Raw genomic sequence first — 13,831 nt, forward strand, 5'->3', positions numbered from 1 at the left:
CCACTTTAGGTCCCAAGATGTCGGCGTGTGTTTTAGGAACGAGTACGGGCTTGTCCACTCTCGACATGGAAATATGAATACCTTTCTCGACCCACACGTCTCGCCATATCATCAAGACATAAATGTGCACGCGGCGAGTGCAATTTAGGAAGCAACCTGATCCCCATTAGCAAACATTAGCACTGTCCTGTTTTAATTGTGTTTTTGGCCAATTAGACAAACAGAGACGGCAGCAGGAAATGAGAGAAAATGTGATTACTTCCAATCATTTCTATTCATGTGTTTTGTTTTTCAGCTGAGTTGTCTCATTCCTGCTCTTGCGTTTGCTTGTTGTGAAAAGCAAGCGATAAGAGACCACGTGAATAGACAAGCTTCACGGCAATATAATAGGAGGCTTAAAATTCCAGATAAGTCATCGTGAAGTTTATACATGCTTGTCGTTTGTATGATCACTTAAAATGCAGTAGTGCCTCGAGATATGAGCGACCGAATGTTTTTAGTTTTTCTTGATACGAGTACGGCTATTTTTTTTCGTGTGTCTTTTCTTCAACTGATAATGTCAATTCAATTCAATTTGCAATAAGCGGCACTTTTGGCAAATAGAGAGCAATTCATCAAAAGCAAAAGACATAATTCAGGCTGTAATACTGCACAAAGTTGATGTTTATTGTCAAAATAAACTTCCCATTGACACGGAGTATTTGAAGCGCAAGTTTTGTCTTAGAAAAGTCTGCTTATCTTAAAGCTTACACTCTAACACACCATCGGCATGCTAACAGTTAGCACTGATAGCTGAGGGTTGAGAAGCAATGAATATTTGAACAAAAAAAGAGTGGGCAACACACGTAGACATACAATAACATTACTTGCAGATATATATAGCTTTTGTCCTAAAATGACTATTACACCATCTTATTGAGTCACAGTAAGTATAGTAGTATATAGTAATAGTAGCAGAAAAAGGAGTTCTACACTTCGTTTGTGTCCGTATGGCTGCATAATTATACGGTGCAGGTAAAGCGGTTTCCTCCCACATCCCAAAAACATTCAACATTAATACACTCTAAATTGCCCCTGGGTGTTATTGTGAGTGCGGCTGTTTATCTCTATGTGCCCTGCGATTGGCTGGCAACCAGTTCAGGGTGTACCCCACCTCCCGCCCCTTGAAAGCTGGCATAGGCTCCAGCACTCCCCGCGACCCTTGTGAGGATAAGTGGTAGAGAAAATGGATGGATGGATGGATGGATGGTTTATACAGTCCTCCGGTGGAGGGTGAACTGATTCGAGATTTTCTCTTGAGCTTCTGCGCAGATTAATTTCCCACTGAACCTTGACATTTCCTTATTGCAAGGATAAATTATTTTATTGATCATAATAGTCATTAACCCCGGGCGCACTGGGGTTTGTAGTTGATAGTGTTTTTTTTTTCTGTAGTTACAAATATTTATTTTTTGGGGGGGGAGATTGCAACGTTATACCTCTAACATTATATCTGTACCAACCCACCCCACTCATGAATCCAGAAAACCTCAGCCAAGCCTATCCAATGCAATCCAACATAGTTTGCGTTTCACACGCTTCATTTCCTTCTGTTTGCTGTTTTTGCTTCCCATTTGTCATATTTTGGCGTTGCAAAAAAAAAAAAAAAAAAAGTAGGTGTAGTTGTGGCGGAAAGAGAGCAGGCGGGGCGAGAAGAGGGTGAGCGACTGACAGAGAGAAAATGAGGGAGGGAGGGGGAAAGCGTGCAGTGAAAGACTGCTGCAGCTGAGCGCTGCTTTCAAAGTCAGGTCTTCATTTCAGCGTGGCTCGCATGTGGACCGATCCACTTCGCTACCCGACAACACGACCATGGAAAGGTAAGCCGCCCTTTTCTACCTCCTGCATTTTAGGGGTTGCAAGACTTTCAGCATACTGTCCGGAATGCTATTGTTTCCTATTTATTAAAGAGCAGTGAAAATGAACAAATTTATGATTTAACCCTGTGAACCCTGGCTACACCATTGCCTATATATAGCTCTCCCTGATAAATATATATATATATATATATATATATATATATATTATATATATATATATATATATATATATATATATATATTCACACACACGTACGACCTCGCCTGTGTTGTTTGCTTGTTCTTCCCGTGCCTGCGTGGCTTTTTTCCGGGGTACTCCGTTTTTCTCTAAATTGCCCTGCGTTTGGCTGGCGACCACTTCAGGGTGTAAATTGAATGTCTTGTATACTGGCTATCTTCATAAGTATTCTCTACAGCTCATGTATTTTAATCCTTTTTTACAACATCATAGAAATAATGGGTGTTGACTTCCTGTAATTACTTTACTGTTATGGAATTACTTCACACAGACCCAAACTTTCTAGCGTGATTCGACAAGTGTATCCGATTGCGTTTGAGTTGAAAAGATAAACCCACATAACTCTATAAGACAGAATGTGGTGGCGCCGAATACAATATATTTTTTAAATAGTCTGACATTTTTCAAAATAACTTAATTGGTAGTCAGGTATTTAGAGTACTGTATCAAAAGATACTCAAGGCTAAAAAAAATAAATTAACCTTTGGATTCAAATATACTGTACATGATGGTAACATGGATGAAATGTCTTTTGTGGAGCCCATCAGTAACGTCATTGATCGGGTCAGCAAATTATGACATTAAAGCTCATCAGCCTATTAGCATAAATCCAAATTGTCGTCTGATACCAGTTAAATCAATAAGATTAACATATGTATATAGATTTTACTTAGTCCAAATGAAACGAGTCTTGTATCGTGTCCATTGTGGTGAAGAAGGACCGAAGACCTGACCCGACCACGGATAGAATATGGATGGCATTTTGTTTTGTTTGTTTCAATGTGCCCTCCAATTGGGTGGCAACCGGTTCAGGGTGTACCCCGCCTCCTACCTGAATATAGCTGAGATGGGCTTCAGCACTCCCGTGACCCTTGTGAGGATCAGCGTCTCAGATAATGGATGGATAGTCCAGTATCATAGTTTCGCTAGTATTATTGATAATCATTATTGCTGTAGGACGTTTTCTCCGAACGTTTTGGACTCCTGCATCTATGCTAGTGTTGTATTGCACAAAATAATTCCACCCAGTTTTGGCACACAATGTTGTTAATCCTGTGAATGAATGGGAACTGATGAATACATAGTTGAATTGAATCTTCTGCCATTCGGTGGAAGAGCTTTTAATTGTTCTGCCACTTTGCTAATTGCTCTACTGCTTGACAGTATAGTTATTTTTTGTAGTGGCCTTGCATGTGCAAAAGGAGAGTCACAGTTCATTTTTCTGCAGTTATTTTTTATGCCAGGAGACAAGCAAAACATAAAAACAATGAGTGCTTTTACATGTGCTTTATTATGTTTGGTTTTTAGGTGAAATATCTGGATGAACCTAAATTGCACTACAACCTTTACAGTTGAGCTTCAGGGGATCTTTAAACTTTTGTATGCACTTATCCAACCATTCAATGTTGCATTGAATTTTGTACAACTTCTTGTTTGGGGCTGAACTGAAAATCCAAAACAGCTGTTTGATCCATAGCCCAATACATTTTATGGATCATTTAGAATCGGTATTCCCTGAACCAGTCCTCTTCGTCATGCCGTTCACATGTTGATACCATGAGGCCAAGACGATGCTTAACAATTGAGCAACACTGCCTCGCCGTTGCGAGGCAAAAGAGGAAGTGGCCACTTGAGCTTGGAGCGTCACACTTTCTTCAGGAGGTTGCAGCAGACATACGGAGACTGGAAGAGTCACCGAAAGACAAGAATGCGGCTGTGTTTAGAAATATTAATGAATGAAACAATTCTTCTGTCAGCTCAGCGTTAAAGCACAGTACGTTGTGCATAGCAGTGAAATGTTGAACAATTGGACACGTGCATTCATACTTTTGGGGAAGATCAAATGAAGTCCTCGGGTACAGGTTGCAGTACATGTTGGATTAATCTTTCAATTTCATTTTTATTTCACTTCATCTGAAAGTATCACTAACATTTTTTACGAGTGGTGTTTGCGTGTAGTAAAAACAATATTGTTATTCTCACCCACAGAGTGCTTTGGTGAGAAGATTCTGATTGTTTGTGGTATCCGGGGCACTGCTCCCCTCCAAATGAAACCAAGCCGCCTCGAGCATCTGGGAGCCTTTAGAGTCTCTGCAGTGACTCACACATGAACGCAAGCATGTATTGCGACGGGCCGTGTCCCAACGTCACGTGCAACGAGAGCTTCACGGTCAAGGGCGACAGCAAACCGGCGACGAGCATCATCATGTTCTTGGCCGGCGTGGTGGGAAACCTCCTGGCGCTCTTTATCCTGGGCGTGCACCGCAAAGAGCACCGCTCCACCTCGTCCGTCTTCTCCATCCTTGTGACGGGGCTCGCCCTTACAGACCTGCTGGGCACGTGTCTCCTCAGTCCGCCCGTCTTCATATGTTACGCCCGCAACGTGTCCCTCATAGGCCTGGGCAACGATACACTGTGCCAGCTCTTTGGCTTCGCTATGAGCTTCTTCGGCCTGGCGCCCACCCTCATCCTCTGCACCATGGCCGTGGAGCGCTGCCTGGCCATCAGCCACCCGTACTTTTACTCTATGCACATCCGCAGAAGCTTCGCCAAAGGGACGCTCATCGCCATTTACCTCTTTTCCCTGGCTTTCTGCCTGCTCCCGTTGTGCGGCATCGGCAAGTTCAGGCAGTACTGCCCCGGGACGTGGTGCTTCATCGACATGGACGCCACGGGGGATGCCAACGCCGAGCGGGTTCAGGCCTTCTCGCTGACGTACTCTTCGCTCATGGCGCTGACCATCCTGGCTGTGTTCGCCTGCAACGGCTCGGTGATCGTCAGCCTCTGCCAGATGCACCGCAGCCAGATGATGCGACGAGGCTCAGCCGGCTCCACGGGCAGGAGGAGGAAGCTGAGCCTGGCCTTGTTCGGACGCGGCGAGGAGGAGATTGACCACCTGGTGCTACTGGCGCTCATCACTGTCATCTTTGCCGTCTGCTCACTGCCACTCACAGTGAGTTTACATTCTAGTCATTCTGTGTGTGTCTCTGTGTCACTGCATGACTCCTGTTGACCACATCGTCTGCTATGTGTCAGCACCAGATGAAAACAAAAACAATTCCCTCACATGCAAATTTGGCAAAAGCACTCCCACGTTGTACCTGCTGTAAATGGAAGTTAAGGTACTTGTGCAAAAAGAAAAAAAAAAGAAGAGCGAATGCTAATAGGAATTGTAATTCAACACCTTTATGTAAGTCAAAGTAAAAAAAAAAAAAACACACACAATACAATACACTCACATACACACACGATAAATTGAAATTGTTGGGACTTTCTACACGGTTGCCAAAGTGAGTCGTTGACATAATTTTTTTGGCTGTTTTTACACCGGATGCTCTTTATAATGCAATCCAGATGTTTTTTTTTCATCCAAGTTTGCAACTGGCAGTAGTTGGTACTTAAACCCACAAAATGATCTTTCACTCTACAATTAATCATTTTATTAGGTGAAAACTTTATTGGACTATTTACAGATTTGACACTGATTTGGTGATTAGTTACATAAGGTAGATGGGGGGCCTTTCCCCCTTTTTTTAAAACAGCATTTACAAATATTACTATGGAGCAGAAATGACCAGCATGTCACTCTATTACGCGCAACCCACAGTCAGGGTTTCAAACTACAACATACTGTACATGTAACCTGAGAGTTAATTAAGATACAGATAACATAAGCACACATTGATCAATGTTATATTGATTCTCATTGTTCATGAACATTAAGGATTAACACCTTCATCATGGCAACACTTCCACAATTTATGGTGCAATGCGTTCTGCTGGCACACAGATTCACATTCTGCTGCATGCAAAATATACTAACTCTCTGTGTGATGTCAACAAAATCCTATGTTGCAGAAGAAGCTATTAAACTACTGTAAAATCACTTTAAAGTATTTTACTGTAAGGTGATATGAAAATAACTGTGGAATTTCTACCCGTATGTTAACTATTTACTATACCACTTTTGATAATTTGCCACGGTATTTTGCACAGAATAGTTTTTGTCTTTCAGTAACTTGCAAAGTGCCTGTACAAAGAAGTAAAAACTGTGCACGTACAGTAAATGGAGAACGTTTGGATGTCAGAAATTTGTGATTTTTAGGATGGCACAAAAAACAGCACATTGACCATGAATCATTGTTATTGCCGACAAAATCAAAGAAGTATCTTAATCTTGCTTCTTTGACTCCATTGTACCGTCATCATTAACAGTCTTCTGTTCACATTCCGCCATGTTGCAGCTGTCACTCTCAATCAACCCACTAAAAAGAAAGAAAGAGTCACTCATGAGTGATCCTTTTTCTTTCCATCAGAAACATCTTAGCATGATAATTGTATAATTATGGTTAAAGACCCGAACCCTTACACTAATGTTGCTGCTGTGCGATTACCAGTGCGAAGTGTCCATAAGGTCTTTTTAAAGATTTATTCCGAACACTAATGAAGGAAAAGATCTGTGGAAATTGTAACGAAAATGGAGACTAAATATTGACATTTCCTCCCCCGCTTCATTACTTACAGCTCTTTACAAACGCTATTATTTGCCTGAAGCACATCAAGACTGTACTCAATTTTAACCAGCACGATCAATGCTGAATTGACGGCTGGGTGGTGCATGACTCGCATACTTAATCCTGTAGTTTTGCTGAGTCTGTGTATATGAGTTTTAGTTGTGTTTTTTTAATGGGATTTATTTATTAGAACCAGTTCATCAACAGTGCATTGGTACCTGAAAAACACAAATGGAATGTTTGTAAACACTTTGCTAACCACTGAGTACTTACATCAAATCTGATTCATCAATCATCAATTGTAGACGGCTTATACACGTTCCTAGTATGATGCAGTGTAACTCTACACTGTTCTAAAATACAATCATGCACATTAAGTGAATACTTCTGTCACGACCCATTGCAGGAGTTGGGAGACGCAGAGGTAATTCGGGAAAAACGTTTATTATTCCAAGGTCGGGGATCGGGCAGGCAGTCAGGTGCAGCAGCGGTAGTCAGGACGTCGGGCGTGGAGAGCAGGTCCGGGGGGAGGCAGGAGTCGGTACACGGGAGATCGAACAAAGGAGGCAAGAATATCAAAGGAGTCAGGCTTACGGGGTCGGTCGGAGAACAGGCGGAGGTCGGTACACACGGGTTGTCGATCAGAGATACGGGAGTGCAGGAACGGGGCATGAGTTGCAACGATCTGGCGAAGTATCAGTCGTCCCCAGGGTCCTATATACACCGGGACCAATCAGCCAGCGTGAGGCGCAGGTGTGCGGCTCCCAATCAGCGCGGCCGCGCGGGCACCTGCACAGCCAGGGCTGGACCGGCAGGACCGTGACAACTTCATTTAACTCTGTAGTGTCTGCTGAATGTATAATGTAAGAACTACAACTGGATTTTGCAATTGCACTGCTTTTTGCTCCATTAAGATAGGTAGACATTCATTCACGAGAGAAAGTCACAACACAAGGCAAAGCACGCATGGCAAATTACTGCTAATATTAAACCTAGTATCTAGAGACATTAAAAGATATCATCTATACAATAATTCGCTCCGCCCCTCTCCATTTAAACTCATTCACTGCAGCCCTCCCATTTAATATGGATATTGAACTTCATTAGTCGTCAATGGCAGTGAACGAACGAGATGGGCTCAGATGGGAAAAGATGACACGCTGTGGCGACCCCTAACGGGACAAGCTGAAAGAAAAAGAAGAAGAAATAATAAATATAACTCGAGGGTGACCTGAAGGTCTTTAATAGGAGCATGGTGATCACTGTTGACAGTGCAGTACAGAGATGAGGGAATCTAAGGGTAACGTTTCTCACGCAGGGTGGAGTTAAAAAGCCGCTTGGCATGAGGAAGAAATGATTTCCTCAGTCTGGCAGCAGATCAGGGCAGCGACAGCAGCCTGTCACTGAGGCTGCTCCTTTCTCTGGAGATGGTGCTTTGTGCTGGAGGCAGTGGATTGGCCATGATGGACGAAGCTTGTTTAGTGGCCCTCTTTTTGCCATAGCTGCCCAACTGTGTGCATTTGACAAAGCCCACCTTCCTCTTAAGCTTGTCCAAAGGAAGCATCCCTTTTTCTTGATGCTGCCCCTGGCCCATCACACAGCTGGATACCTTAGGCTGCTCGCTATCACAGAATGGTAGCACATCTGCAGTAACTTTCTGCAAATTTTAAGGGAGGCCGGTCTTCTGTCCTTTTCTGCGAATGACGTCACTATTGACAGTCCAGTCCAGTCTGTTCTCCAGATGCACACCCAGGTAGTTGTACGTCTGTACAATCTCCACAGTGTCACCATTTATGCAAACTGGTTCAGGTTGAGGTCAGGGTCTTCTGAAGTCTGATACTATTTTTTTATTTTCCTGGTCTTCATGGTGTTTAGGTGTAGATGGAGTCACATCATGTGACAAAGGAAGAAGAAAAGGGTGTGCTTTAAGAATGTTCCATTCACTACAAAGGCACTTTACTGTTTTGAGTGTGTGTGTGCGTGTGTATTATAAGCGCTCGTTCCTGTTCCTTGTTGCTCACCCACTGTCTCATGTTTTGCTCGTCAGAAAGAGCGAAGCTGACCACCAAGCATGAGATCATACATGTTAAGTAGCTGGGAGGCCCCTTTAAGGGGAAGGTTTGTGACGTCACCCTTTATGTATCGGTCCATGGCATTCCAGAACTGTATCCTCTTTGTTGGCTGGGTTCATTTGATCCTTTTGTTCTTGTCACCCTCTTTGTAACCTGGTTATTATTGGCTCCTAAGACATGTTTTGTATAGTGTACTCAGATCGACAAAACAGTGAGAAGACAATGGCGGCTAGGAAGCATATAAGCGCCAGCTGCAGCTTCGTGACCAACAGAAAATAGGTTCAGACTATTGCAAACAGATGTGAGAAAAATGTCTGATTGCACTTGACCTGTGATTCGGCTATCTGCAATCATTTTATTCCATTTTTTTTTCTAATCGAAGCAAATTAGATGGATGACAGGGAATACTGTAATAATTAGTTCCCCGTCCAGGATTGAGTGATGTTGTTTTAGGGCTCAAGTTACTTAGTACGTGATAAGAAAGGAGTCCACATTTTGGATCCCTTGAAAGCATATGGAATTATGCAATAGCAAATTGTAGGTATGTACATTTGCTGACCAGAAAATCTGGTACACCGGCAGAAATAACAGCTACAGAGGATGCCCATGCCGACATCATCCATTGATTAACCTTCCACTATCTTCCTTGAGGCAGTCAGACCACGCCACCATCATCCTTCTCTGGGGTCAGTGTACTTCTTGTTCAAGCTTGGAAAAGTGGAAGTGACTCAAACAAGTGCCTTCCCTTCAACTTCCACACCGAGCACTTCATTTACATCAAGGATGCCAAAGTAATTGTCTTCTGGAACTGGATGTGCTTTATTTATTACAACTCGGTCTTTATCTACACCGTAGTCAACTGATTTTTTTTTTTTGTACTCCCCACCACTCACTTGCTGCTGAATTCCTTACTTATTGCGGTTAAAAAATGCTTTGCTCTCAAAACCCATTATGGCAGTTCAGTGCACCAGAGCAACATCAAGTTGGACAGACTAAAAGAAAGAAAGAGCCTGCCAGCAGGAATGAGGTCCTCAAATAAACAATCTTGTGTTCATTCAATGACAGCGTACTCAGTATTACTGATACCAAGAATGTCATTGTAGCTCTTCCTAGGATTCCTCTGCACCCTAATCTCAGCCTGGAATCCTTCAGCGGGATACATACAGTGCCATGAAGGTATTGGTCACCTTCTTTAATTCCTATATTTTTGCACAGTTTCCCACTTTAACTTTTAAGATCATCAAAAAATGTAAATATCAGACCGATAACACAATTAAACATACAATTTGTTTTAAAATGGTGATTTATCTACAAGAAAAAAAAAATACCCAAGCCCTCCAAAAAAAAAAAAAAAAAAACACGATTTAACTGTGAACAACATTTTTGGTTCATTTTTCACTGAGCACACCTCTGCCTGATAAACAAATCACTGAAATGGAAGCTGATTAATAAAGTGAAATCGCCCAAAACATTTCAAAAGGCTGCAACAAAATTCGATGAAAAAAAATTCAAGAACAGACCAGAAATAAAATCATTGACATTTATCATTCTGAAAAGGGTTACAAAGACATGGCTAAAGCGGACTGCAGAAAACCACTGTGAGAATCATCCCTCAAATGAAGAACAGAATGAATAATAGCTGACCTACAAATATTAACGTAAGAACACAGAGATGACTCATACAGGACGTCACAACAAAACCCAGGACAACAGCTAAAAAACTACAGCCTTCCCTTGCCTTAGTTAAGGTTAGTGTTCATGACTCAACAATAAGGAGGAGCGTGGACAAAAATGTCATCCATGGCAGACTTCCAAGGTAAAACACCTGGTTACCGAAATCAACATAAAGCATTATCTTGCAAAGAAAAACACCTTCTGAAGGATTTCCAAGGCTTTTGACCAGTGAAACACGCTCATAAGCATACAGTTGTGTGATTCAGTGTATTTTTTCCTGATCTTGAAACCGATACTGCGTTCATTTGTACTGAGTATCACGTTGTTGGGTGAGTGCACACTGTGGCCGATTGTACCAATCAGCAAGTTAAGTCAAGGGAAGTGAAAACGTCTCACCTGCTCAATGAATTGAGGGACAGCTATCCTCAATTCGTTGTGTTAGACCTCGCCATCACGGAGTCAGAGCATTTGGCCAAACTCGGTGTAGAGGACTCACATAAGGATTTGCGATTGTAACTATTAAACAGGTTTAACATCTATGAATGTGTGCCCCAAAACTTTCCAAATTGTGGAGGAATACTTCTTCCTACATCAAAGGATAATCCCTCAGGAAAATCTTTTATAAGTCAGGCCTTTCAGGATTTTTGATCAGAAGTTGTAAGGCACGGGGAGAACATGCAAACTCCACACAGGGGGGGCCGAGATCAAACCCGGGTCCTCAGAACTGTGAGGCCAATGCTTTCCAGCTGCTCCACCGTGCCGCCCTTTTTTAAATCAAAAAACATATTTTTAGAAACACAAAATCTGTTTTTCTTTTAACGATAAGCCCCCCCCTTTTTTTTTTTTAAAGAAAATAAGTCTCCAAAATAAAAGGCAATACATTACAAATATACATTTCAATAATTTAATATTTTTTATCAATATTTTTCATTTTACTTGTTCACTTGACTTTCTTTGTTTACACAGAATAATAAGATAAAAGGTTAATCATGGAAAAATTTAGAGTATCTGCCCTTGTAAATAGAAAAAAATGAAGACAGTATAGAACAGGGGTGCTCAATGCGTCGATCGCTGGACGGCGTGCCAAAAAAAAATATGTCAGACAATGTTCCCTCTAAATTGCGCACATGCACAATTGTGTATTGCTGATGCAGTCTCTGCAGATATTCTGTGTTGCGTGCAAAAAAAAAAGTCCAATGCAAATTGAAAGTATAACATACAGCAATTCAGTTTGTGGCATTTTGCAATGTGATTCAATGAGTGAGGGATGACTGGGTGTTACATCCAATGGCACAATTCACGTACGTACTGTAAAATATGAAAAGAAGAGGGCATTGGTTTCTTTGAGGCAGCACACGGAACTTTCTCTCACAACGACAGCTGCTCCGCCACACTTTCTTTTTCCGAGTTTACCTGACACCCACCCCCCATCCCTGCTCTTAAAGACGTATACTCATAATTACAAATGTTGCAGTACTTACACAGCCCATCAATGTGTTTTATAATGACAGCGTCCACCACCGCTGCTTTAGTTAGCAAAACAGTCTGGGCAACGTAGAGCAAAGTGGAGGGAGACATGCTGCTTATGTTTACTTTGGATATTAATGGAGAACGTTAAAAAAAGAAATGCTGTTGTTTTAAGTTGCAAAGACCGTCAGAGTATGTAAATAATCAAAGAAAAAGTGGTTCAACTGGATGAGATTTTCTCTTTTCTGAGTGGGAAAGGACTGATCAGAAGCCGAAGTACAAAGTCCAGGATGAGATGGTGTGTAATTTTCAAATTCCACTTTGGCACAGCCTGATCCAGGATGAAAGCACAGACAATACAGTGCACAAAAAGCTAATTCTGTATTTTAAATATAGAGGCAACATAACATTAACCTTAAAACGGTTTGGGAGCATCATCATCATCATCACATCATTAAAAAGAAAAAGAAGACATTTATACTAACACTAATTGAAGCACTGCTCTTGCTACAGGGTTGCAAATCGAGTTCTTGCTCAAAAGTAAATGCTAGCTGTGTTAGCTGCAATGCTAACTGGTCACGAACAAACTTAGCGATATAATAAAAAAGAAAAAAATGAGAAGGTACCTTTTTTCCAGATAAAAAGGAGCTTGAGGTTTGTATTGATTACAATTGAAACATGAAAAATAGATGAGAGGACTTAACCTTACAACAGTATATACAGTATCCCAGTCAGAGTAATCAACGTGATGATGTCATTTCTGCGTTTTCTCTCCTTTGATCATTAAAGAGGTTTGTTTAACAAAGTTGTGGGAATGTTTCGAGACTGGATTTGGGCGTATAATTTCTACAATTTCAAAATATTCCTCTTACAAAACAAAATGGATGATGTAGCACAACAAGTGCATGTTTTTGTATTTTCCAGATGGATTATTTGACATTTCTTGAGGGGTGGGGGTGGGGGGGGGGGTGTCACATCCCAAAAACATGCATGTTAGTTATTTACTCTAATTTGTCTATAACTTGCCTGTGAATGGTTTGGTTTGTTTGTCTATATATGACTTGCAATTGTCTGACTATCCCTCCTCTCGCCCCAAAGCCTGCTGGGATAGTCTCCAGGTCACCCGTAATCTCAATGAGAACAAATGCTGTACTTTAAACAGTGGATGTTCATCTGCTATCTTTTATTTTTGTCACATTTGACAATTTCAGAGATAATGAAAACTTTGCCCTTTCATTTGAACTCAGCTCTGTGTAACAGATCTGATGTCTGCTGTTTTGTATTTGTCAGAGCGTACTCTGCTGATTACATATTTTGATAGTTGGCCATGCTCGTTTCCTACATGAGGGGTTGGACGTTACGGCTGTTGAGGGTACATTTGATCAGCCTTGCCCAGTGATGTCATAGTTACCTTGAAAAAGTAACTTTATCTGGTATTTGATCTTAAAAAAATTTTTTGCTGATAACTTGATTAAAAAATTAATTAAATTACAAGTAACATTTTAGTTCCTTTCAGCTGCTGCCAAGTGGCAGGAATATTACTTATCCACAGTACAAAAAAAGCATTATTTTAACCAGACACATTATCATATTTTCCGCACTATAAGGCAGACCTAAAAGCCTTTAATTTTCTCAAAAAGCCGACGGCGCGCCTTATAATCCGGTGGATATATGGATGCATAACGTAATGAAAAATGTTTTAAGATAAGCCATTCATTGAAGGTGCACCTTATAATGCGGTGTGGAAAATACGGTAGTTGGTTTAAAAAAAGTCACACAACTTACAGAATAATGTCATCAACATGCAGCAATAGCTGAAATATTAATGTATCTGAAGCCACATAAAATGACCTACTCAGTACAGACGTTGCTAAGCCAAAACAGTAAGTACTGAACATGTAAACAAGCATCTCATTCTCAAGTACCTTTCTCTAAAGACCCTTTTTTTTAAGCTGCCCCTTTCAGCTGCATGGCTATGCAGAATGGTGGATCTGTGTGCCGTTTGTCCTG

At 41.4% G+C, this 13,831-nt stretch overlaps 1 protein-coding gene across 1 annotated transcript in view; it reads left to right on the plus strand.

Annotated features, from left to right (window-relative positions):
* The first annotated feature begins 1,734 nt into the window (after positions 1 to 1,734).
* Positions 1,735 to 13,831, plus strand: part of ptgir (prostaglandin I2 receptor) — a 32,628-nt gene continuing 20,531 nt past the window's right edge. Inside the window, exons 1-2 of the mRNA XM_061827810.1 lie at positions 1,735 to 1,856; positions 4,084 to 5,047. Coding sequence (XP_061683794.1) covers positions 4,202 to 5,047 — 846 coding nt within the window. The 5' untranslated portion in view covers positions 1,735 to 1,856; positions 4,084 to 4,201. The remainder of the gene's footprint in view (positions 1,857 to 4,083; positions 5,048 to 13,831) is intronic.

This window comes from Syngnathoides biaculeatus, chromosome 8 (genome assembly GCF_019802595.1).
Source record: "Syngnathoides biaculeatus isolate LvHL_M chromosome 8, ASM1980259v1, whole genome shotgun sequence".
Taxonomy (NCBI): Eukaryota; Metazoa; Chordata; class Actinopteri; order Syngnathiformes; family Syngnathidae; genus Syngnathoides; species Syngnathoides biaculeatus.